The 25,784-nt window shown below is 39.5% G+C and overlaps 1 protein-coding gene across 9 annotated transcripts in view; it reads right to left on the bottom strand.

Moving 5' to 3' along the window:
- ARMH3 (armadillo like helical domain containing 3) overlaps positions 1-25,784 on the bottom strand; it is a 173,601-nt gene that overhangs the window by 57,744 nt on the left and 90,073 nt on the right. For all 9 annotated transcript variants that reach the window (XM_067709617.1, XM_067709614.1, XM_067709616.1 and 6 more), the window contains one exon: positions 17,760-17,835. In XM_067709617.1, coding sequence (XP_067565718.1) covers positions 17,760-17,835 — 76 coding nt within the window. The remainder of the gene's footprint in view (positions 1-17,759; positions 17,836-25,784) is intronic.

The following is a 25,784-nucleotide window of genomic DNA, read 5'->3' as shown; positions in this document are numbered from 1 at the left end:
ATTATTAATAAAAATGTTAAATATTCCTGACTTCCTCATCAGCACCCTGCAGCATCTTAGGAAACAACGCTCCTTCCTAAGCCACACACACACACAATTTAACTTTACATTTGTTTAATAACATATGTTGCATCAGTAGTCTCTCCTCTATATTCTTTTTTTTTTTTTGGCGGTATGAGGCCTCTCACTGTTGTGGCCTCTCCCGTTGCGGAGCACAGGCTACGGACATGCTGGACGTGCAGGCTCAGCGGCCATGGCTCATGGGCCCAGCCGCTCCGCGGCATGTGGCATCTTCCCGGACCGGGGCACGAACTCGTCTCCCCAGCATCGGCAGGTGGACTCTCAACCACTGCGCCACCAGGGAAGCCCTCTCCTCTATATTCTTAATCAGTTTTTAATTGAGCCAAGAATCTTCAGTATATTACCTTTAATAACTACAGAAAAACCAAACAGAGCTTTTCCCAACTTATTCCTAGTGTACTCTCTGCAAATCACAGATACAGACAAGGACCAACAGAAGCACTCTCAGAAAATTTGAGGTGTTACTCCCTAACACCAGCCTAAAAGCAACTCTGGGCATTGTTCCTCCTAAAACAGTGTCCTGTCCTAAAAGCAGTGTTTCAAATAAATGCTGTATTAATTAAACTAGAAGAGAAAAAAAAGTCAGCATAATTAACATATGAAGCAACAGTATGGCCTAATTAATCACCATGAAGAGCAACTGAACAAAATACTATGCATTTTTATGGAGCAATTTAATCTGGCAAGTAATTAATCACAGAAACACTAAGCAAAACAAATGGATTTCCTTTTAAGGAAGTCACATTTATCATCTGCAATGTATCCCAAACTCTAATTTGTTATCCCAACTCAAAATTGTCCAGTAGACAATGAATTGTCAGGTTTAGTAGAACACTGATTTCTTGTAAACACAAACACAAAAAAAAAACCCAAAAAAGAACACTGAGCTTTTCAAATCAAGTTATAGTCCCTGAGCACCCAAAGAGCTGAGGGTAATGAGGCAGAGGTACATGGCAATAGGCATGGAGATCTTAACCTCAAAAGTTTTCAATTGAGGTCAGTTTAGTCAAAACCATAGATAATTGCTAAATGACTCATGAAAAGAAAACGCTTAGCATTACAAGTGACACTTACAGGTCACAGATATTACCAAAGCCCCAAAGGAAGGACCTTCAATAGCTGCCAACAGAAGGAAACAGTGCTTTTGATCCTCAGAAGGGTGGGGGGCATATTAATGCAGTGAAATTTAAGTCAAAGAAATCTCCTTTACTCCTTCTCTCCTCTCGTTCTTTTTTTTGTTTGTTTGTTTGTTTAAACAATCAGGGCCTTATTTCTTTTTAAAAAAAAGTTATTTATTTAATTCATTTATTTTTGGCTGTGTTGGGTCTTCGTTGCTGCGCGTGGGCTTTTATCTAGTTGCAGCTAACAGGGGCTACTCTTCACGTGGTGCGTGGGCTTCCCATTGCAGTGTCTTCTGCAAGACAAGGGGTTCAGTAGTTGTGGCTCGTGGGCTCAATAGTTGTGGCTCGCAGGCTCTAGAGTGCAGGCTCAGTAGCTGTGGCGCACGGGCTTAGTTGCTCCATGGCATGTGGGATCTTCCCGGACCAGGGCTTGAACCTATGTCTCCTGCATTGGCCAGCAGATTCTTAACCACTGCACCACCAGGGAAGTCCCCATATTTTTAAAATAGGAAATTAGTTCAGATTAAATGGGCAAAAGGAACAGATTTTAATTCATCGCTATCTGAATTCCATCTAGTAAATTACCGCATAAGAAAGATGAGATACACTCAAAACCCTGGTAAGAAATCTTCCGCCCCCTTCTACTCAGAATGAGCTCCAACTACAGATGGCTACTCCTGCTGCCTTTTCAGAGGTGTCACCAAGATGAATGCAGGAGAGGAGAGACCAATGAGAACCAACTATCTCTAGAGCTTCCTTGAGATTGAGAATTTTCATCATATGAAAATAGTGTCAAATAAGAGAGAAATTAATGTCCTTTGGTGTATAGGGTAGTGAAAATGCATTAGTGCACCCTGTGTTTGACATCCCACTCACATGTTACTGGTTTTACAAGAAATTATATAGAAACCAATTAGAACAAAAAACTTCATTAAACCTCTTAGAACAGGAGCCTGCTTTGCTAGAGCATGCACAATATCTAGGCTCCAGGGAAACATGTGTAATCAAGGTAAAATTAAACAAAACCTACATAAAAAGAACAGCAAGAGACAGTTTAAGAAGAAAATCTTTCCTCCGTGTTAGAAACTCCTAAAGTCTGATCACTGAGTACATAATTCTGCTTATTATTGTTTTCTACTATAAATACTATATTTATAATTAGGCTGGTATCACAGTAAAATTCAGACACAATTCATTTAACAATTAATCTACTGGAGCTAAAAATTCTTATCATGTCATTAATTGCCTGCTTAAAACGTTGCCTCAGTTTCAGTTTTAGATTATCACACACCTTCTTTAAGAACCCAGGGGAAATGCAACACACAGGCAAAGCTTGTTTAGGGGAGAAATAGCAGGCAGCAGTGAGTTTCACACTTTTCTCTCCCTATGGACCCCAGGCTCAGAAGAGCCTTTACTGTGACCACCAAGCTTACCAATTAAAAGAGAAAACGGTAAAGAGCATCTTCTTTCTCAGTAAAGCTCTCTCACCCACCCTCACTCCAAACTGCCTTTTAAATCTTCTTTACCTGTATGTTCTCTTTAATTTCTCAATTTAAGAAGTAATTCTTGCTATAATCTTTTTCCTCCCTCCCTCCTTTCCTCCCCCCGCCTTTTTTTTTAAAATTTCAATTGGTAAACCCCTCTGCTGGGGGAGTAGGAGGATAGAGGAAGATTTGAACCACTCCATGAAGGTTGTTGTCCCTGACTTGTCTATAAAAGGATTTATTTTTCTAGCCTGGCCCTGGCTGATGATTCCCCCACCCACAGCTTTTTCTTCACAAATTTATTCTTTACAAAGAGCTTTGCGGTTGATTCTTAAGAAAAATTTTCAGTCTTCAAGGCCATTTTACATAAGAGCAGCAAGTCAAAACCCAGAAAGAGGAGAGATTATTCCCAAATCACCCCCAAATCAGTAGCAGAGTTGGGATTATATCAAAGCATCTGGACAAAAATTTAGAAAGAGTATTTATCAAATATGCCGATGATACAAAGCTACAAAGGAAAACCAATACATAGAATGACATAATCAGGACTCAACTAGATTGATGGGTTGTAATGAATAAAGATACATTTAATAAGGATAAAGAGTTTCATTTAGGTTCGTTTAAAAGAAAAAATCAACTAGATATGTTCAGGAGATTCACCAAAACAGTAATAGTAGCTATCTCTGAATGGTGAGATTTTACTTTACTTTGTTCTTTGCTCTTTTCTGCATTGTTTAAAAAATTTCTACAATAAGCAAGTAGCATTAAAACAAACTAACCAGCACCACAAAGCAAAACAGCACTACCAACCGAACAATTACAGGATGGAGGAGAGTTAATTTGACTGCAGGTCACCTTAAGCAGATTTGAAAGTTTTAGTGGGACCTAAGCTTGTTATGAACCAACAATGAAATTCAGCTGCTGAAAAATTAATGCAACTGGAGGCTGCAAATGAAATAGGTTCACATCCTGGGTGCTAAGAGTCTCTCTACAATCTAAGCTACTAAGATCACATCTGGATCCAGTTCTAGGTGTCATCTGATCCAATAAACATTTACTGAATGCTTATTTGGTACAAGGCACACGCTAACACCACACTTTAGGAGGTAAATTGAGAAAATAAAATGTATCTAAAGGACAATCACAGTACCCCAGAGATTTAGAAACCATGTCATATGAAGAACAATTGAGGGATGTTTTGCCTACAGAAGGGCAGTAGTATAAATGTTAGCCCTCTGAAGAAGTCAACATAGAAGACAGAGTAAAGGGACTTCCCTGGTGGCTCAGTCATTAAGAATAAGCTTGCCAATGCAGGGGACATGGGTTCGATCCCTGGTCCCCGAAGATCCCACATGCCGTGGAGTAACTAAGCCCGTGAGCCACAACTACTGAGCCTGTGCTCTAGAGACCGTGAGCCACAACTACTGAGCCCACGTGCCACAACTACTGAAGCCTGCGTGCCTAGAGCCCATGCTCTGCAACAAGAGAAGCCCACGCAATGAGAAGCCTGCGCACCGCAACAAAGAGTTCGGCTCACTGCAACTAGAGAAAGCCCGCGTGCAGCAACGAAGACCCAGCACAGCCAAAAATAAATAAATAAGTAAATTTTTTAAAAAAGAGTAAATTTTTTGGTGTTGCATCTGAAGGTAGAAATATTAATAGGTTCAGGTTATAAAAAGGAAGAATCGACATGAGGAAGAGATTCTCATCATTTAAAAAACTGAATAGGGACTTCCCTGGTGGTCCAGTGGGTAAGACTCCATGCTCCCAGTGCAGGGCGCCCGGGTTAGATCCCTGGTCAGGGAACTAGATCCCACATGCATGCTGCAACTAAGAGTTCGCATGCTGCAACTAAGGGTCCACATGCTGCAACTAAAGATCCTGCATGCCACAACAAAACATGCTGCAATGAAGACCCCACGTGCCGCAACTAAGACCCAGGCAGCTAAAATAAATAAATTAATTACTTTAAAAACTGAATAGCTATAGCCTAAAGTATTAAGCACTATTTCACTAAGTCTTCAAGCAGAGGCTGGATATTACCCCAACAAATGAGATTTATGCTTTGGGAAGGAGACTGGGGTAGATGGACTCTTAAATTCTTTCAGCTTTTAAGGTTCTGTGACCCAGCACTGCTAACCTGCAAGATCAAAGTCAAATAGATAAGAGAAAGGTATGCAATCTTAGCCATTCTGGTATAATCTGAGAATTTAGAATGATTAAGCTCCTATGGCCAAGAACACTTCTCTTTTTGTTCACAATAATCCAAAGAAACCTAAAGTTTCACCTGCTGAACAGATGCCTGTTTGGGTTTGCTGATAGGATAATATATTGCTACCCAATAGTAATGGCTTCTTCATCCCATCAGCAGATTAACAGTCTACAGTTCAACATGGTTAGAGTACCTGAGTTATATGAACAGAGTTCCACTCTGACTTTTGGAAAAGGTAAATGAAGAAGGAAAAATAAGGTATAAGATGAACTGCCCACAGTTTTAAAAGACTACTTTTTAAAGTATCTTAGATATGGGATGGAAAAGGGAAAGGAATTAGGGACCTAAACTATGCCTACTGATCCCATTTGTGGCTAGGCTTTATATAAGTTACAATTAGAAGCCAGCATTTTGTGAACTAAGCCATGATTAAATATCTACATTTCCTAGCAAGAATTCCTTTTGGAAAACAACAGCAACAACCTTTTCTCAGGTGAAAACAAAATGTTTGTTTTTTTTTCTTTCCTTGGAATCAATAATAATTAGGGAGCAGCCCATCCCTAAAGGACCAGGGTCAGTTGCACCGGCAAAAGCAGGCCATCTCCAGAGAGCCAGAGGATGGAGAGAGCTGTCTGGGAAAGGGCAAAAGCCCAGGAATGATAGGCTTTGGACTGCTGTAGACTCTAGCCCCTTCCCACCCTTATGACCCCATTTTATAATGAGTCAGTTGGAAACACCTTTCTTCCTGGCCTGCTAAAATAGAGCAGCTATTCTAGGTCACCCTGACTGCCCCTCTGGTTCTCAACTCCTAGTATTTAGAAAGAGTTATAAAAATAAGGAAGCAGTGACAGAAAGAGAAGAATAAAGAAATGCTCCTAAAACCACAGGCTTTTAAAGAAAGAAGCCCAAATCGATCTCACACAAACATACCACACTTCCTCTCATTCATTCTCTTTCTCTCTCTCAATGTGTTTCTTCTCAGGTTTTTGATGCCTATTTACAGAAACTGGAAATAGCATATGGTAAGTCCTGCTGATTAAAAGACTAGCAGAATGAAGAATATACATCAGATGGCTCATCTCAGATACCCATAAAAAAGTTAATGCTAGGTTTAAAATCTAAGCTAATTTACCACACCATATTACCTATAAAATTATAGGTAGGAAATCCAATGAATAACCAATGGGACAGATACAAACCAAAGGTCTTTGCTATGTAAATACATATTTACGAAACAGAGATATGTTGTGAGACTATGTACCTAAAGAAAGAGGAGAGAATTCGCTCTCCTGCCACATGGGGGCCATTCACTCACACACCTGGGACCGAGGGCTAGAACATTCTGGAGCAAACTGCCAATCATACATTTCTCCTCCAGCGTTCTTAGCAATTTTATCGGCAACTGTCTGCTGAGAAGAAAGCCCTTCCAACTTACCTCAAGACCCTGTACTCTCAATGACCTTAGTCACCAGAAAGCAGCTACTCCATTATCACTGGCTCAGTCACAAAGGCAGTCCCTCAAAGCCACCTCCAAAAGGCTCAAGTAAGTACTTGGCATAATTCATTAAGAAAGAGAAAAATATCAGTGTAATTAACAAGCAAAAAGACTGTCTAAGCATTTGCCAAAACAACATTCAAAATAAGGTCATCAGATCTTATTTGCAAAGCAGAAACAGAGACACAGACGTAGAGAACAAATGTATGGATACCAAGGGAGAAAAGGGTGGGGATGGAGGAATTGGGAGACTGGGATTGACACATATACATTATTCATACTATATATAAAATAGACAACTGATGCGAACATACTGTATAGCACAGGGAACTCGACCTAATGCACTGTGGTAACCTAAATGGGAGGGAAATCCAAAAGGGAGGGGATATCTGTATGTGCATGGCTGATTCATTCTGTTGTTCAGTGGAGGCTAACACAACACTGTAACGCAACCATACTCCAATAAAAATTAATTAAAAAATAAAATAAATAAAACAGAGTTGGCATTAAAAAACAAAAACAAACAAACAAAAACAAAATAAGGTCATCAGATACATATAAGATCTCTCCCAACTAACTCACAATTAAGAGGTTCCTCAAGCTGGCTGTCACATTCCTATGGAACACTAGCCTTTACAAAGGGTGAGGCCCCACACCTAGAAGGCCTTAACTGATACTCTCAGAGCGTGCACCTGGAACCCACCGAGGAGCTCCTTCTATTTCATATTCCAGTAGCTGGATTCAGGACAGAGGGCTGGGCTCAAAGTTGAATAAGGGAAGAATTTCACATATTTCCTGAGAAAGGATGCATTAGAAACAGGACCCTAATTTTGTCTACTTTTTCATATCTGGAGCTAGGACTAGGTGATAGTGGGGGAAAAGTCTATATTTAGAGTTTAGATACATACATTTCCTTTGTGAGAGATTTTCTCACAAGTAGATATTAGACACAGCATTCTAGAACCTGCTGTATTGTTTGGTGAACTAATAGCCCACAGCTATTTCTTTTTCTATACTCAAAATGTGAGCAATCAGAGCTTACTGGCTTTTACTGCCTACATGTTGAGCTTTATAACTAAGAGTACAGGTACACAAGTAATAGGACTAATTGGTGAACAGTTGTTTTGGAGGTATATAATTTCTGAGAGGACACAGTACTTTGATACTGTGCACAAAAGAGTTCTTAGGTGCGTCATTTTATGTCGGGAGTCAGTGTTGGTTTGTGGAAGAAATTCTTGTCCTGTGCCATATCTTTTACAACTAATTTTCTCCCAAGCAAGGTAGGAGCTGCTGATCGTGGCCTGTTTTTATTGGCTCAGATAAGGGACTGTCTATGGAGTATGACTCCTAGGAGAAAATTATACAACATATGTTCTCCGACCAAATTTCTTTCTATTGTTGGTTTCTAATTTCATTCTACTGTGGTCAAAGAATATACCTTGTATTATTTCTATCATTTAAAACTTATTGAGGTTTGTTTTATGGAAGAGCAAACTAAGCTTAATGCAAGCAGAAGGAAGAAAATTTTAAAAAAACAAGAGTGGAAATAATGAAATAGAAAAAAGAAAAAAGAGAAAAATCGATGAAACCAAAAGGTGATTCTTTGAAAAGATCAACAAAATTGACAAATTTTTAGCTAGACTAACAAAGAAAAAAGAGGAAATTCAGATTACTAGAATTAGATATAAAGGAGAGAACATTACTACTGTCCTTACAGAATAAAAAAAGTAACATTATGAACAACTGTACGCCAATAAACTAGACAACTTAGACAAAATGGACAAATTCCTAGGAAGACACAAATTACCAAAACTGACTCAAGAAGAAACAGACAATCTGAACAGACCTATAAGAAACAAAGAGAATGAATTACAATCTCAAAAAAACTACCTGTGAAAAAAAGCCCAGGCCCTGGTGGCTTCACTGATTAACTGTACCAAAGATTTAAAGAAGAATTAATACTGATCTTTCACAAAGTCTTCCAAAAAAACAAAAGAGAAGGGACCACTTCCCCAACTCATTCTGTGAGGCCAGCATTACCTTGATATCAAAACCAAAGACATCACCTGATAACTGGCAGTTGAGTGAGTGGGTGCATAGGGATCGCTGGGTGGTGGGGACTCATTGCCAGACCTGATTCTCCTGGTGTGCATTTCTCCGCTCCGGGCCACAGACCACGGATCACAGACCAGGGACCCAGCAACACTTTTTTCTGAACATCCCTGGGTGAGGTAAGACTGCTGGGGAGGGGCCAGATTCCTCCCTCACCAATGCACCTCCTGGCCCACGTGGGGACGGTTCCAGGCACCGGAATTAGCTTCCAAGGTTCCAAGGTTCACCGCAGGCTGGCATCGGCCAGAGCGAGCATGCTGAGAAAGTTTCACCATCATCTTCGGTTAATATCACAACCTTTGTGCATGCGTGAATAAAGTTTCCTTCCCCCCCCCAAATAAAAAACCCAAAGACATCACAAGATAACTACAGAGAAATATCTCTTATGAATATGGACACAAAAATTCTTCAGCAAAATATTAGCAATCTGAGTCTAGCAACATATAAAAAGAATTATAAACCATAACTAAGTGAGATTTATCCTAGGAATGCAAGATTGGTTGGTTTAACACCTGAAACTCAATTAATGTAATATAACCATATCAATAGAATAAGCGAAAACCACATGATCGACTCAATAGATGCAGAAAAAGTAGTTGACAAAACCCAACACCCTTTCAATGTTAAAAAAAAAAAAAGGCAAGAAACCAGAAATAGAAGGGAACTTCCTTAGCCTAATAAAGAGCATCTACCAAAAAAAACAAACCACAGCTGTTTTTAATAAAGTATTAGAAAGAAAATTTTAAAACACCTATAATCTCTCTAACCAGAGATAAGAACACATTGGTTAGTTTCCTTTCATATTCTTTTTTTTTTTTTTTTTCCATTTTCATGGCTTTCGGGATCTTAGTTCCCCGACCAGGGATTGAACCAGTGCCCCCTGCAGTGGAAGCTCAGAGTCTTAACCAATGGACCACCAGGGAAATCCCCTCATATTCATTTTGAGGACATTCTCTTTTACTACAATTATAACAAGATGGCAGCTGCTCACCTGAAAATAATAAAGCCAGTTTCATGATCAAACATCTCAAAGGGCTAGAAGTGATGGAAAACATAAACTCTCCATTCAAACTATTTTCCCATCAATGATGCCAAGACGCAGACTAACAGCCTAAGTTTCAGTGTTCCCCTAATGTCAGCCTGTAATAATATCATTTTGATCTCTGGTCCCTTTTAAGTCCACATGAGGTGGGGCCAAAGGAACTGAGCAAATTTGAATATGTTAGGTACTCGCTTGTCTAGAATGAGGTTCTGTGCAGATCATCAGAACCGAGGCTGGTAAGACCCCCAGCTATGCACATTCAGGATGGCAATTTTTTAAAAAAGATAATAATAATGAACATTTACATAGCATTGACTATGTGCCAGGCACTATTCTAAGTGCTTTTCATATATTGTCATTTAATCATCTCAACAATGACACAGGTTCCATTATTATCCTCACTTTACAGATGAGGAAACTCAAGCAAAAAGTAGTTAAATAACTTATTCAAAGTAAGCAGTAGAGCTCAGACTTAAACTCAGACAACCTAACTCTAGAGTCCCTGCTCTTAAACAAGCAGAAGAATGAGCAAACCTAAAAACCAAAAGGAATGAAGAGATGCAGAAAAAAACGTGGAGTCTCCATTTCTATACCTTATCAGTTAAGTTCCAAATTCAGCCTGATTCAAATTAAGAATTCAGAGTCGTGGTTATCTCAAAAAGAACAAAGTGGGTGCTGGGAAAACTGGATATCCATATGCAAAAAAATGAAGTTGGACTCTTACCGTACACCATGTAAAAAACTTCACTCAAAATGGATCAAAGACCTAAATGTAAAAGCTAAAACTATAAAACTCTTCGAGCAACATAGGGGAAAAGCTTCATGACTTGCACTGGCAACGATTTCTTGGATATGACAACAAAAACACAGACAGCAAAAGAAAAAAATAGGTAAGCTGGACTTCATCAAAATTAAAAAGTTTTATGCATCAAAGGACACTATCAATAGAATGAAAAGGCAACCCATGGAAAGGGAGAAAATATTGGCAAACCATATATCTGATAAGAGATTGATATCCAGAATACATAAAGAATTACTAAAACTCAACAACAACACAACCCAATTTAAAAATCCTCAAAGGACTTGAATAGACACTTCTCCAAGGAAGATACCAAATGGCCAATAAGCACATGAAAAGATACTCAAAACCACTAGTTATCAGGGGAATGAAAATCAAAAATCACAATGAGATATACTTCACACCCAAAGGGACGGTTATGATTGAGAAGAAACAGAAAATAACAAATGCTGGCGAGGCTATGGAGAAATTCGAACCTTTGTGTATCACTGATGGGAATGTAAAATGGTGTGGCTGCTGTGGAAAAAGGTATAATGATTCCTCAAAATATGAAAAATAGAATTACTATATGATCCAGCAATCCTACTTCTGAGTATATACCCTAAAGAAATGAAAGCAGGTTCTCAAATATTTCTACACCCATGTTCACAGCAGCATTATTCATAGTAGTCAAAAGGTGGAGGATGCAAGTGTCCATCGATGGATAAAGAAAATGTAGTATATATATATGACGGAAGACTGAATTTGGTCTTTAAAAAAAGGAAGGAAATTCTGATACATGCCATGACATGGAAGAACCTTGTGGATGTTAGGCCAAGTAAAAAACCCAGTCACAAAAGGACAAATAGTGTATAATTCCTCTCATATGAAGTTCCTAGAGTAGACACAGAAAGTAGAATGGTGATTTCCAGGGGTTGGGAAGAGGAGGGAATGAGGAATTACTGTTTAATGAGTACAGAGTTTCAGTTGGGGAAGATAAAGAAGTTCTGGAGATGGTTGGCGGTGATGATGGTGGTTGCACAACAATGTGAATGTACTTAATGCCACAGAACTGTAGACTTTAAAAATGGTTAAAATGGTAAATTTTATGTTACATATATTTTCCCACAATTTTTTTTTAAAAAGCAAAATGGAGAAAGACCCCAAGGGAATTTCAGGTTGAGGTAAGGAGGGGTTTTATATGCTAAAGTCACAGCAGCCCCAACAAAAAAAATCTTAATATTTCATTATAAATATCTGAATCTCCTAAACCAAGACTTCTTTACTGCACTGCAGTTCACAAGCTTAGATACAACCTAATGCAAAACCTCACTTTGCAGCATAAACCAAGTTAGGGCAAAAGAGATGATTAACCACATGGGATTCAGTGTTTGGTTTTTCATTTCTAGCTGTAGTCTTAAGAGATTAGGGAACAGCAACTATTAGAATAATATGTAATGTTCCCAGGCATTGGGGAAATGATATTATAGCAGCCTCATTTTGGTGCTTTGTTTTAATCTGCATAATGCTTTTCATTCTCTGTAATGGGAGATCTGCAGGGTCTGATTAACAGAAGAAAGGTCATTACTGATAAATTCTGACCCCGGGGATAATCTGAGCCTGCCTGCCACTTTAGAGCAGACAACTGGACTAGAAGATTATGTTCGTGTACTCCTTGCTACTCAAGAGCCATCTGCCCAATGCCTCTGCTTCTATCATTAGTCACTTTAGTCCATATTTACTTTTCACTAGAGGAAGTTGCATCTTTCAGCTGAAATGCTTGGCATCAAACTGCTCCCCCTCTCAACTCGTCAGTATCCATTCTGATAAGAGAGCTGTGACTAAGAGGCAAATTTTGTAGCCCAAACAGGTGCATGGGCAAAGGGATTTGGGGAGATTTTGCCTGGATGAGACCTTCTATGCCCTTCCCAACTCTAACTCTGTGGCCATCAACAGTGGCCTTGATTACTGCCTGAGGGTTTTCCGTACCCCCGACCCTGTGACAGTCAGAATTCTATACACAGCCCACTCCAAAGGGTGTTATTCTCAATGAACCCCCGTATCAGAGGGTGCTGAGAGATTTTCTTGTTCCTGAGAGCCCCCAGCAGAGTGTACATTTAAAGCATTCCTTTTTTTTTTTTTTTTTTTGAGGGAGTATTTTTTAGGATGAAGGAAAATAGCTACATAAGCACATAAGCAGGAGGGAGGAGACAAGAGGCAATCTCACTGGGGAACAATTAAGAGACTTACAAAGAAATGCACTAAATTCTCATTCCAAACCCCAGGCTTGTCACTAACCCCAGCAGTACCTAAAAAGTCATTCTCAAAGACAAACTAAACTTTAGCTTAATGCATTCCAAATAAAAGGAAAAATTAATATATTAACTATAGAGTAATATCATAGATCAAACTTTATCCACCTTAAGAAAATTACAGATCAGGAGAAAAACCTATTTGCAGTCATTCAGCCACTATTTCTGTGAGCAACAAGAGAACAGGATTGTGAACTTGGTGCTAATAAAATGCTCATTAAGTGAAAAGCAATAAGATGTTAACGTGAAGAGATTCATTAAGGGCTTCAAATTACTTACCTTGAAAGTTCTTTGGTTAGATGAAGGTCAGATTTTAGTCTAACATTTTTCTTTTTCTCTTTTGACTAATTAGGTTAATGGTCAGCAGACATCTTCCCTAAAGTACAGGAACTCACTGGGGTAGCCTGCTAAGTGGTGACAGGAAATATTTAGCATAGAAGTCTCCAAGCAAAACTAAATGTTTTCCTTCCAGCCCTGCACATAGCCCCTCAGGGTATTTTTCCTTTGGGGATCAGTAGATATGTGAAGGCAGCTGAAGTAACAATTATACCAAGTGGAATTTTAAAGGTGGAGCAATACTATTTTATTTTTCTTGTGGCAAAGCAATGGAACAACGCTCTGATACGGAGGAACAAACATAGGGCCCTGTATGTTAATGACATCAGGTGTTTCAGTAAAAATAGCAGTTTCTAAGCAGCTGCATTTTAAGAATCTCTCTGAAGGATCAAGCAGGAAGAGAGAGACAAATTGTTTAAACACAAATAACTTTGACAGTTAAAGAACTAGCATGACTAAGCCACTAAAGACAAGTAAAAAGCAAACACTGACACTTGAGCAAATTTAGGCCTCCAAGCAAGTAGAAGTACTTTTAATTTTCACTGTCACAATCTAAACTCCAAAAAAGAGAAAGGTCTGCAGGCTTTCTGCTGCTTTTCACTGTTGGTGAGATACTGTTAGGGTTGCCATTGCATGCACTGCGTTCCAGAAGATCCCAAAGACATAACTTGTAGCTGTCATCAACTGGCAAACCAGTCTCCGAGGCCCTCCCAGCTGTTAGGTATCTGAAAATTTCACACGCAACCCAATCCCTTGCCGTGATTATCAAAGAATATACATACTACAGGAGAGGTGGCTAAGAGTTTGTTCACTCTGCCTTAGAAATCTTTTCCAGGGGGTTTCCCTGGTGGTCCAGTGGTTAAGATTCTGCACTTCCACTGAAGGGGTTTGATCCCTGGTTGGGGAAGTTCCGCATGCCGTGAAGTGCAGCCAAATTTAAAAGGAAGGAAGGAAGGACGGAAGGGAGGGAGGGAGTTAGGAAGGAAGGGAGAAAGAGAAAGAAAGAAGGAAGGAAGGGAGGGAGGGAGGAAAGGAAGGAAGGAAGGAAGGAAGGAAGGAAGGAAGGAAGGAAGGAAGAAAGAAAGAAAAGAAAAAAGAAAATCCTTTCCAGGTGTAGGATCAACAAAAGACAGAAAGAAATCCTTTCCAGGTGTGGGATCAATACAACCTTTACAAACAACATAAGTAAATGTTGCATACCATCACAACTTTACTACTAAGCCTTTATACACTCTGTCGTTGATAATCAATTTGGTGGCCAGAAGTTAAATATCCCATAGTATCCCTGGGAGACCCACAGGTCTAATTTTCAGAAGTTAAATATCCCATAGTATCCCTGGGAGACCCACAGGTCCAATTTTCTGACAGTCTCTTGTTTTCTAAACCACCCAAAGTTAACAGTGTCATGGATGTACAACACAAGGCTCTTAAGAAGCAAAGCTAAGGAGCATAAGGCAGCACTCATTACCATTGGCTCAGTGGAATGCTGACTTCTTAGTCATACCACTTATTTGCCCTCAGCTAAGAGAATACTAACTTGGAGAAAAGAATACTCCTTGGAACACCCTTATTCAAAGCAACACAGCCTACCTACAAAGAAAAGCAAAACATCTTTTACGGGTAACATTTTAACATTTAGAGAAGGGATAAATGAAGACATACTTAGGAAACATTCTAAGGAAGGCTCAGAATGCTAAACCAGAAAAATGGTATGGCATTTCCTCAAAATATTAAACATAAGATTACCATACAATCTATCAATTCCACTTCTGCGTATATTCGCAAAAGAAGTGAAAGCAGGAACTGAACAGATATTTGTACACCCATGTACAAATAACCAAAACCACAACAACCAAAAGGTGGAAGCAATCCACTTGGGGTTTCATCAGTGATGAATGGATAAACAAAATGTGGCATATACATAAAATGGAATATTAGGGCTTCCCTGGTGGCGCAGTGGTTAAGAATCCGCCTGCCAATGCAGGAGACACGGGTTCGAGCCCTGGTCCGGGAAGATCCCACATGCCACGAAGCAACTAAGCCCGTGCGCCACAACTACTGAGCCTGCGCTCTAGAGCCCACAAGCCACAATTACTGAGCCCGTGTGCCACAACTACTGAAGCCGGCGTGCCTAGAGCCCGTGCTCCACAACAAGAGAAGCCACCACAATGAGAAGCCCACGCGCCGCAACAGAGTAGCCCCCACTCGCCGCAACTAGAGAAAGCCCATGCGCAGCAACAAAGACCCAATGCAGCCATAAATGAATGAATGAATGAATGAATAAATAAATAAACAGTAATATTACTCAGCCTAAAAAGGAAGGAAATTCTGACACATGCTACAACAGGGATGGACTGTACAGACATTACGCTAAATGAAATCACCAGTATTTTATAGTTTACTAAATACTTTAATATATGTTACATTATATGTAATTCTCACAACCACTTCCCTGTAAAACAATTGATATCATCATGACCTCCATTTTATAGATGGTGGAAAGAGGTCCAGAGATGCTAAATAACTTGCTCAAGATCACATATTAAGTGGTAGAGATAAAAATTAAAAACCCAGTTTCTCTAACTCAAATTTCCATGCCCATGCCCCTTTCAATACCTCATACTGAGTTTTCTGTTTACCTCCATAGTAGCCTTTGATGTAACACTATAGAAGGAGGCGTTACTATATAAAAGAAAGAGCCCTGGACTTGTGAATTAGAAGACCTATGATTAATTCTCAGCTTTGCCACACAACAATTGTGGGATTTCTGCAATTCAAATATCCTTAAGACTCAGTTTCCTCATTGGTAAAAAGTATATTTTTTTAAAGTTTATAATGCATGCTATAGAGTTTGACGACTGAAGAAGACAGCAGTTTAAGAAAGAGCAGCAACAAGTTTAGCACTTATTAAGTGAAAATAAATGTTAAAAAGGAAAAAAGTAAACTTTTGCAGGCTCAGCATCACCAGTATTTCCCCCTGATCTGGCTTTAGGGTGATAAGTGATATTCTAACACATCTTTCCAGTAACCTCTTGAAAAAACTGACTGGATCTTTGATACTTTTTACATATACTCCAAGTCTAATTCATTAGCAACAGTGAGGATGATATAATTACTCGCTGCAGCAAGTTCATCAAAGAAGTTTGAGGAATGAAAATGGAGGTATAGGTAGGCCTGATAGAGACCTAAAAAGAGAAGGAAGAGGTCATGGTTATCTGCTCAAAGCTCAGGCCAGTCGTTTCTGGGCTATTGAGAAAAGGGACAAAAAAAAGAAAAAAGAAAAAGGACAGGCCAATAGCTTAAATCAGCTGTTTGATGGCCCTTGGGAAGACTGATAGCAGTCAAGCCAGAAGCCACTGAAAGGAAAAGCAACAAAGTAGGAGATAAAGAAAGCATAAAGGATTGTGATCAAGGAAACAGGCCCCAGATGAAAAGGAACTGCCTGGAAAGCCTAAGTAAATACATGAATAAATAAACACAACATAAACTATACCCATATGCACTTCATACTGTAGCCCGGAATCTAGTGTTTCTTTCAAACACTCACATTTGTCATACTGCCCTTGGGTCACAAAGGGATATTTGGGAGAAAGCAGTTTGTAATTCCTGAATCCTACAGAAAATCACATTTATCATAAGGCCTTACTACAGTATCTGGCTTATTTGCTCGATGCAGTTATGTATTTAGTTGTGAGATTTATAAAACCGTGTTTACTACAAAATGTCTCGCGTCAGGTAAGGCAGATCAACCTTCAATACCTTCAATACAATCTTGTTAGCACATCTCACCCCCATGCTCCCTCATCCCAGCCCTCCCAACACACACATTTCACACTTTTTCTTTTGTTCCCAGATTTGCCAACACTAGTACATCACTGCAGGGACAGGACATTTTACCTTAAAAAAAAAAAAAAAAGGGCAAGGAAAAGAAAGATATAGAAATAAACACAATCCCAGCTCTGTCACAAATTAGAATCTATACCAAGTTGTAAATGTGCATTACTATTACTGGAAATGTCTGGCAAGGCTTACATCTGGAGCTAAATCAAGTTTCCCCATCTGTTGGGTTTGCCTCTTCTACTCAATGTTAATTTTTCAACTGTTTGCAAGAGCAATATAATAACTGTTGAGAAAATGAAAAATAATAGGCACAAAGGGAGCAAGGCATGAAAGAAAAGTCAGCTTTAGGTTTCATAATACTGAAGGCACATTCTCTCCATTTACAAACAGCTCACTCCTGTGAGTGTGTGCTACTTCCTCAAAACCCTAAACCAACTCCATGTCTGACTCAATTTTATCCAATACATACAGCACTCTATAATTGCCTTGCTGTTTCATAAGAAACCTGAAATGACTTAGCCCCATGAGCTCCATTTGGCTCTGTTTACCACAAACAGAAATAGCCATGTAAAGCAAAACGTCAAAGTTCCAGATCCCCATGAGTCATTCATTCAACTCTTGGAGAATGACAGAAAAAATTGCCACAGAACAGCTTTCAGATGACCTATACACAGAAAACACTTTGGCAACAAAGATGCTGAACCGGGCTTGCAACCATCTCTTGGTAAGAAAATTCAAAGAGCAAACACTGTGAGTTATTTCAATATGACAAAATGAAAGGTACATGCATTCCTGCTTTTCTTGATCAAATACGACAATTTCTTCCACTCCTACAGACATCAGGGCTTAAAATAGTGGTGCTGTTCAACACACTCCACTTAGAAAGGTACAGTAAACCTCAGGATGAGCCAAGGAACTCTGAAAGAGATAAATCCTCATTCCTCACCTGATATTAACCAACGCGTGGGTCACCTTGCTAGCTGCTTCTTTCCACTGGCCTGCATTGGTAGAAAGCCTCAGGACTGTAAAAAAGGAAAGAACAAAGATGTGTTAGACCCCTGGTATAAAACACAAATATGAGGAATGAAGACACATCACAGAATATCACTATTAGAATAACCAAACGGAGCCTGGGCCAATCTTCTATTTAAGACATCTTCATCTAGGGAAAAAAGTAAGGGCTTATTCTCAACTATCTTTACCGCAAACTTTTTCCTCTTTTTTTCACTTTCTATCAAAATATTCTACTCCTCCTCTGCCTTGGGCTCCCCTCTCTCCACTCCCTGCTAGTTTTTGCATTCATTTAAAATCTACACTGGGGTGTGATGGGTCACCTGATTGCCACATTTATCATTTCCCTAATGGCTGGGGCTGATTTAGTGGAACTGGCCAGCTGAGCAAGTGACCCCTCCTGCTCCACATACAGTATGTCTTTCTCCTGAAGGTCTAAGCTGGGTCAAACAGGACAAATAACCTTGCAAGATAGAAGATGGTCATGTTTCAATCAAGGAGTAACCTGTTTTAGCTCCTCTGACTTAACTGTGTGACCTGCAACATGAATCAACAGGAATATTCTTCCCTTCTCTGACCAAAGTCTCTTTTCCACCCTTACTCACAGGAGAAGGAATGATGGAAATACAGATCATCATATCCTCTATCAGCTATGAGCTTCATGGTCACACATTACAGTACCTACACTATTTTGGAAAAGAGACAAACCAACACAAGTGCTCCTTGCAAGAGCAAGCATATGGTGGGCACTCCAAGCATATGTTTTTAACGAGTGAATAACTAATATGAGCTAAACATGTAGCGAGTTTACTATGTGCCAGAAATTGGACAAAGGTTATATGCAATACAGCATACATATGAGACTCAGAGGAGACAAATAATTAATTGATCAAGTTCATTCACAGAGTTGTAGGTAATGGAGCTAGAATTTAAACCTAGAGGGAATGGTTCTACAGCCTGTACTTACACAGTGAATGGTTAAGAGTGTGAACTCTGAAGCCAACTGTCGGAGTCCCAGTCTAGCCCCTGCCACTTACTAGAGAATAATACCAATACTTACATGAAAGGATAATCATGAAAATCAAATAAGTTACATATAAAGCCTTACATCAGTGCATGGCACATAGTAAATGTTATATAAGTATTAGCTATTATGAATTTAAATAGACTTGTCTTCCAAACAAATAAAAGAATGTACCTGAGACTTTCTCAAAGGTTGGAAGTCACAGCCTAAGTAACATTAAGAAATGTGTAATCAATCTGCATAGGAACTTTACACCTGAGTACCATCACTACCTACTCCTGACCAGTATTCCTCTAGCAAGAAGAGTAGTAGCAGCAGCTTTACTAGAGGGAGGGCCTGTAAGTGTAATAGGGAAAGAAAGTTCATCTGGCTGCTCTGCATCTATTCTAGCAATACTTCATTTTTATAAATTCATGCAATTTCATGAAAGAGAAGATGGAAGCCTTAATAAAACATTATCAGAGAGCTGCTTTTCTAATTTACAAGATTTAGTGAAGGGCAACTTGGTATAGTTTCAAGTTAGAGCTCTACAGTCTGAACTCAGGTTTCACCTAGTGTTTGTGCAAATTTATTTGCGTAATGAACAAAATTGTTTCAAGCAGGTCAGATGTATTTTTTTCAACTCAACTGCAAAAACTGTTTAGATGCATCTGTTTTTCACTAGACCCTCCACTAAATCATAAATTCTCTGATGGTGAGGACCTAACACTTACGGAATTGAGCTGAATTTTACTCTCCTTACCTCAGAGAGGTATTTAACTCTGTCCATGTATTATTTCTCTGTTAACATCCTGTCACTTCTGTTCTTAGTGAACATGCACCCAGACCTCATCACTGCATTTCCCTTGGAAATGCCATAGGCTTTTACATTCTTTTCTAAGTTACCAAATTTAAACACAAAATTATCTCAAAATGCCCTAAATGCCTCAAGCTAAGGTTATCATTTATGTAGTAAATTATGGTACACAAAAATAGCATACCATGTGGCCATTAAAGAAAGAGAGTTAAGTAATAGCAAAAACTGGAAACTGTAATTTCCATGAAAAGAAGGAATGGTTAAATAAACTCCATCCATACTATGCAAAAAATGAGAGAGAGAGGGAGAGAGAGAAAGAGACCTAAGAAAACTACAAAAAAATAGGAAAATGTTCTGACGGTTTAAAAAAACACGAAATAGGAAAACATAATTACAACTGTGTAAAACTATGCATACAAGTAAACTAATATACAACTATGAAAACAGTGGTCATACTAGAAAGGAGAGATTGTAAAAATGTTTTTTACCTTGCTTTTTCTTTTCTAATTATCTTTTTTTTTTAATGAAAAAAACAGCTCAAAATATGGTATCATTTATGGTTCAGGGCAGCTTGTGTCAAGGTCCTTCCTATTCAGTGGATATCACTGCAATAAATTAATGCCATAGGAATATTAAATGTGTGCCTTTATCAAAAAAGTCTCAGTGAGCCTTCCTCTTCTAGCCATGATAGAATATCAAGACATAATTAACCTTCCTACCTCAAACAATAGAAAACTGAACAAAATATATGAAACAAGAGTTTTCAGACACTGGACAACAAGTATATAGAACTGTGATCCCTGAAGAAGGAAAACAAACAAGGTGAACCCTACGATTACCCCAGCTTACTATGTGAAAAAGTTTCTAGCCTACAGGGCAGGGAGGAGGAACTTAAACAGAATCCAGAAGTCGTGCCAAGCCAAAGACATAGAGATAAGCGACTGGGCAGGCCAAGGCACCTAGAATTTGTGGGGTAGAGTACTGTAGAGGAGGGAGTTTGACAGGGAACTATGGAAGTTTGTAGAGGGGTCCTCTTCCATCTTTTGCTGAGCACCGATCTTCACACAGGGAAGAGGAAACTACCCAAAGCTGGCGGTGAAGAACCACTGGAAAAGAGAAGAAATTGTGGCGCTCATAGAAGGCTCCACAAATAAAATAATTTGCATTTCTACCAGCAAGAGTGGAAAAACCTACTAATACATGGGTTATCAGGTAGAGTCTGCAGATGGGTACTGCATTAGTAATGGGGCCAAATTAGTCCATAATAAAAGTTGCTCTCAACCTGCCCTAACAACCCTTAAAAGCAAACCCTAAAAGGATGAAACTGATTCCACACAACATAACTGCATCCCAGAACAAAGTCCAACATTATATAAAAAAACGTAAGAAAATCAAGTACTTACAACATTAACATTACAATGTTATAAATCCAATTTAAAAATTACCAGCATTCAAAGAAGCAATAAAAAATATGACCCATAAGCAGGAGAAAAATCAGTCAATAGAAACAGATCTAGACATGAAGAGAGATGATGGAATTAGCAGAAAAGGACATTAGAACAGCTATTGTAAATATGCTCCATATGCTCAGGAAGATTGAGGAAAATATAAACATGATGAGGAAAGAAATGAACATATTAAAGAAAGAAGTCTAAATAGAACTTCTAGGGAAGAAAATGCTTTATGAAACAAAAAAATACACTAGGATGAAATGAATTGAGATTAATGACATTAACAGCACATTAGAAAAAACACAGAAGAAGAGATCAGTGAATTTGAAGACTGAGGAATAGAAACTATCTAAAATGAAAGACAGGGACTTCCCTGGTGGCACAGTGGTTAAGAATACACCTGCCGGGCTTCCCTGGTGGCGCAGTGGTTGAGAGTCCGCCTGCTGATGCAGGGGACACGGGCTCGTGCCCCGGTCCGGGAAGATCCCACAAGCCGTGGAGCAGCTAGGCCCGTGAGCCATGGCCACTGGGCCTGCGCGTCCGGAGCCTGTGCTCCGCAACGGGAGAGGCCACAACAGTGAGAGGACACAGATTCAACCCCTGGTCCAGGAAGATCCCACATGCTGCAGAGCAACTAAGCCCACGAGCCACAACTACTGAGTCCGTGCGCCACAACTACTGAAGCCCATGTGCCTAGAGCCAGTGTCCTGCAACAAGAGAAGCCACCACAATGAGAAGCCTGCGCACTGCGACGAAGAGTAGCCCCCGCTCACTGCAACTAGAGAAAGCCCGTGCGAAGACTCAATGAAGACCCAATGCAGCCAAAAATAAATAGTATAAATACATAAAATAAAATGAAAGAGAGAGAAAAGACCAAAAAAAAAATGGAAAGAAAGGAAAAAATACCCACAGAGCTTTAGTGACCTCTGGGACACTGTCAAGAGGTCTAACATATATATAATTGAAGTTCCAAAACAAGAGAAGAGGAGAGAGGACAGAAAAATATCTGAAGAAATTAACAGCCAAAACTTTTCCACATTTGATGAAAACCAGAAATCCACAGATCCAAGAAGCTCAAGAGACTCCAGGAAAAATAAAGAAAACCATGTTAAGGCACATGATAAACTACTGAAAATCAGCAATAAAGAGAAAATGTTAAAAGCATGGAGAGAAAAAAGATATATACAGAGAAATGAAGCTAAGAATGACAGTAGACTTCTCATCAGGAATTATGCAAGCCAGAAAACAACAAAATGACATTTTTTTAAGTATTGAAAGAAAAATTCTATATTCAGCAAAAATGTCTCTAAAAACTGAAGATGAGACTCCACTTCCAGTGTGGCAGAGTAAGCCTACTTCAGCCTCTCTCTCCTGCTGATTACAGTTAAAAATCCTGTATAAAATATAAAAAGTATTACCTGAGGGCTCTGAAAATTAAACAAAAGCAGACAGATTATAGAGGGGAGTCAAAACTTGGAGAAACACCCACAAAAGTGGGTTTCCAGGGTTTCTTTTTTCCTATTTTTCTTTTGCAGGTTTGCCTCAAGATCCAAACAGTCACAGAGATGCATGATAGAGGAGTTGGGTGGATGGCTAAAACTTCAATAGAAACCTCATCTTTCTGTAGACAGAAACCAGGAAAAGGGGCTTCTGCTACCCAGAGAACATAGAGGGAATCCTGGACAGACCAGGAGAAAGTGTTCCTCTAATTCCACATATGAAAATTAGGCTCATGGGAGCTGACCAAGCATGGAACAAATACAAAGTAGCAAAGCAAACCCTTTAAAAACTAAACTGCTATTTGAACTACAGTCCAGTCTCCTGAGTGGTGAGTACGTGGACCAGATCCAAAGTAGCACAGAAACGGCTTTGAAAACTGAACTGATATTGGAACCACTACGTACAGAAAGTGAGAAAGAACCTGTGGTCTAACTGGATTGATTGCCTACTAATACCAAAAAAAAAAAAACCCTCCAGATTATAACTGAATCCTGAGTCTACACAACATAAGAAAAATGTCCAGGATGTAATCCAAAATTACTCAACTTATAAGGAACCAGGACATACAAAGAACCAGGATATACAATAAAACAAGAAAATGTAACAAATTCTCAAGAGAAAAGACAAACAGATGCCTGATGTGACACAGATGTTAAAATTATCAAAGAGTTTTAGAGGAACTATTACAAACATGCTCCATTAGAAAAAGGCAAACATTCCTGAATGAATGAATGGTAAGGTAGAACTTCTCAGGAGAGAAATTGAAACTATAAAAAGGAACCAATTAAAACATTTAGAAGTAAAACATATATTATGTAAAATAAATTCTCTAGATGGACTTAATAGCAGAATGGATTGACACAGAAATCAGTAAACCTAAAGACAGAACAGTAGAAATTATTAAACATGAAGAACAGGAAAAAATGGGGGGAAAAACAGGGCCTCAGAGACCTGTGTAACAGTATCAGAAAGTCTAACATTTGTGTTATTGTAGTCCAAGAAGAAAGGGAGAGAGAAATTAAGGGCAGAAAACAATTTGCAAAAGAGAATGGCTGGGGCTTCCCTGGTGGCACAGTGGTTAAGAATCCGCCTGCCAATGCAGGGGACACGGGTTCAAGCCCTGGCCCAGGAAGATCCCACATGCCGCAGAGCAACTAAACCCATGCGCCGCAACTACTGAACCTGCACTCTAGAGCCCGTGAACCATAACTACTGAACCCGCGTGCCACAACCACTGAAGCCTGCGCGCCTAGAGCCCATGCTCCGCAACAAGAGAAGCCACGACAGTGAGAAGCCCGCACACTGCAACGAAGAGCAGCCCCCACTTGCCGCAACTAGAGAAAGCCTGCACACAGCAACAAAGACCCAATGCAGCCAAAAATAGATAAATAAATATTTTTTAAAAAGAATGGCTGAGGGCTTCCCTGGTGGCGCAGTGGTTGAGAGTCCGCCTGCCGATGCAGGGGACGCGGGTTCGTGCCCCAGTCTGGGAGGATCCCACATGCTGCGGAGCGGCTGGGCCCGTGGGCCATGGCCACTGAGCCTGCGCGTCCGGAGCCTGTGCTCCGCAACGGGAGAGGCCACAGCGGTGAGAGGCCCGCGTACTGCAAAAAAAAGAATGGCTGAAAACTCCCAAATTTGGTGAGATTCAAGATCCTCAGGAAACCCCAAACAGGATAAACACAAAGAAAAACCAGGCCAAAACATATCATAATCAAACTTTTGAAAGCCAAAGATAAGGAAAAGTAATTTAAAAGAAGCGGGAGAAAAACAACATATTACAAATAAGGGAACATGATTCAAATGAACACAGATTTATCATCAGAAACCATACAGGCCAAAAAAAGGGGAATAACATCTTCAAAGTACTTAAAGGTAAGAACTATAACTCTATATCCAGCAAAAATACCCTTCAGGAATGAAAGAAAACAAACAACAACAAAAAATCTTGTCACCAGAAGCCCAAAAAAATGCTACAGAAAATTCTTAAAGACTGTGAGAAATGATATTAGAAAGGAATTTGGATCTTCAGGAATAAAAAGAGCAACAGAAATGGAAAACATACAGGCAAATATAAAAAATATATTTTTCCCTCTGAAGTTCTTTAGAATTTGGATGATTGTCACAAGTGAAAGTTATAGCATTGTCTGGTGGAGTTTTCGATGTAGATGTAATACATATGACAACTATAATATCAAAGTAAGTGTGGGGGGCTGGTGATTAGAGAACCCTATATAGTAGCAAAGCTTGTATATTTTACTGAAGTGGTACAACACTAACTCTAAAGTTGGCTGCATTTAGTGACTTTCTTCCAAAGAACAGAGCACGGAACAGGAGGAAAAAAGCAATCCTGCAGAGGAGAAACTTTGCAAACACTTCCTTAACCAAGTGATCAAGATTAACATCACCAGTGATTAAGTCATCTTAATAACATATACACTTGATGTGGAAAAGGCCACTCTGACACTGTGGCATTCCTTCTCCGAACGCATAACCCTAGTCCAACCATGAGTAAGTCATCAGACAAACCCAAACTGAAGAAGGTTCTCCTCAAAACTGTCAAGGCCATGAAAAATGAGCAAACACTAAGAAACTGTCAGATAAAAAGAGACTAAGCAGACATCACGAGTAAATGTAGCAATGGATGAGATCCTGGAATACAAAAGGAACATTAGAGGAATTAGCAGAATCCAAATAAAGTCTAGAGTTTAGTATATTTCTTTTTATTGCAGTAAAAAATACCAATCATAAAATTTACCACCTTAACCTATTTCTAAATGTACAGTTCAATGATGTAAAGTATATGTACACTGCTGTGAAACAGATCTCCAGAACCTTTTTGTCTTGCAGAACTGAAGCTCTGTACCTATTAAACAACTCCCTTTGCACCCTCTCCACCACCCCTGGTAACCACCATTCTGTATCCATAAATGTGACTACTTTAGATACTTCATATAGGTGGAAACCTTTTGTGACTGGCTTATTTCACTTAGCATAGTATACTCAACATTCATCCACATTGTAGCATGTAACAGGATTTCTTTCTTTCTTTTTTTTTTTTTTTTTTTTTTTTGCGGTACGCGGGCCTATCACTGTTGTGGCCTCTCCTGTTACGGAGCACAGTCTCCGGACGCGCAGGCTCAGCAGCCATGGCCCACGGGCCCAGCCACTGCGCGGCATGTGGGATCT

Source organism: Pseudorca crassidens, chromosome 16, assembly GCF_039906515.1.
Source record: "Pseudorca crassidens isolate mPseCra1 chromosome 16, mPseCra1.hap1, whole genome shotgun sequence".
Classification (NCBI taxonomy): domain Eukaryota; kingdom Metazoa; phylum Chordata; class Mammalia; order Artiodactyla; family Delphinidae; genus Pseudorca; species Pseudorca crassidens.
Note: the sequence above shows the minus strand (reverse complement) of the source record. Positions and strands in the feature narration are given on the sequence as shown.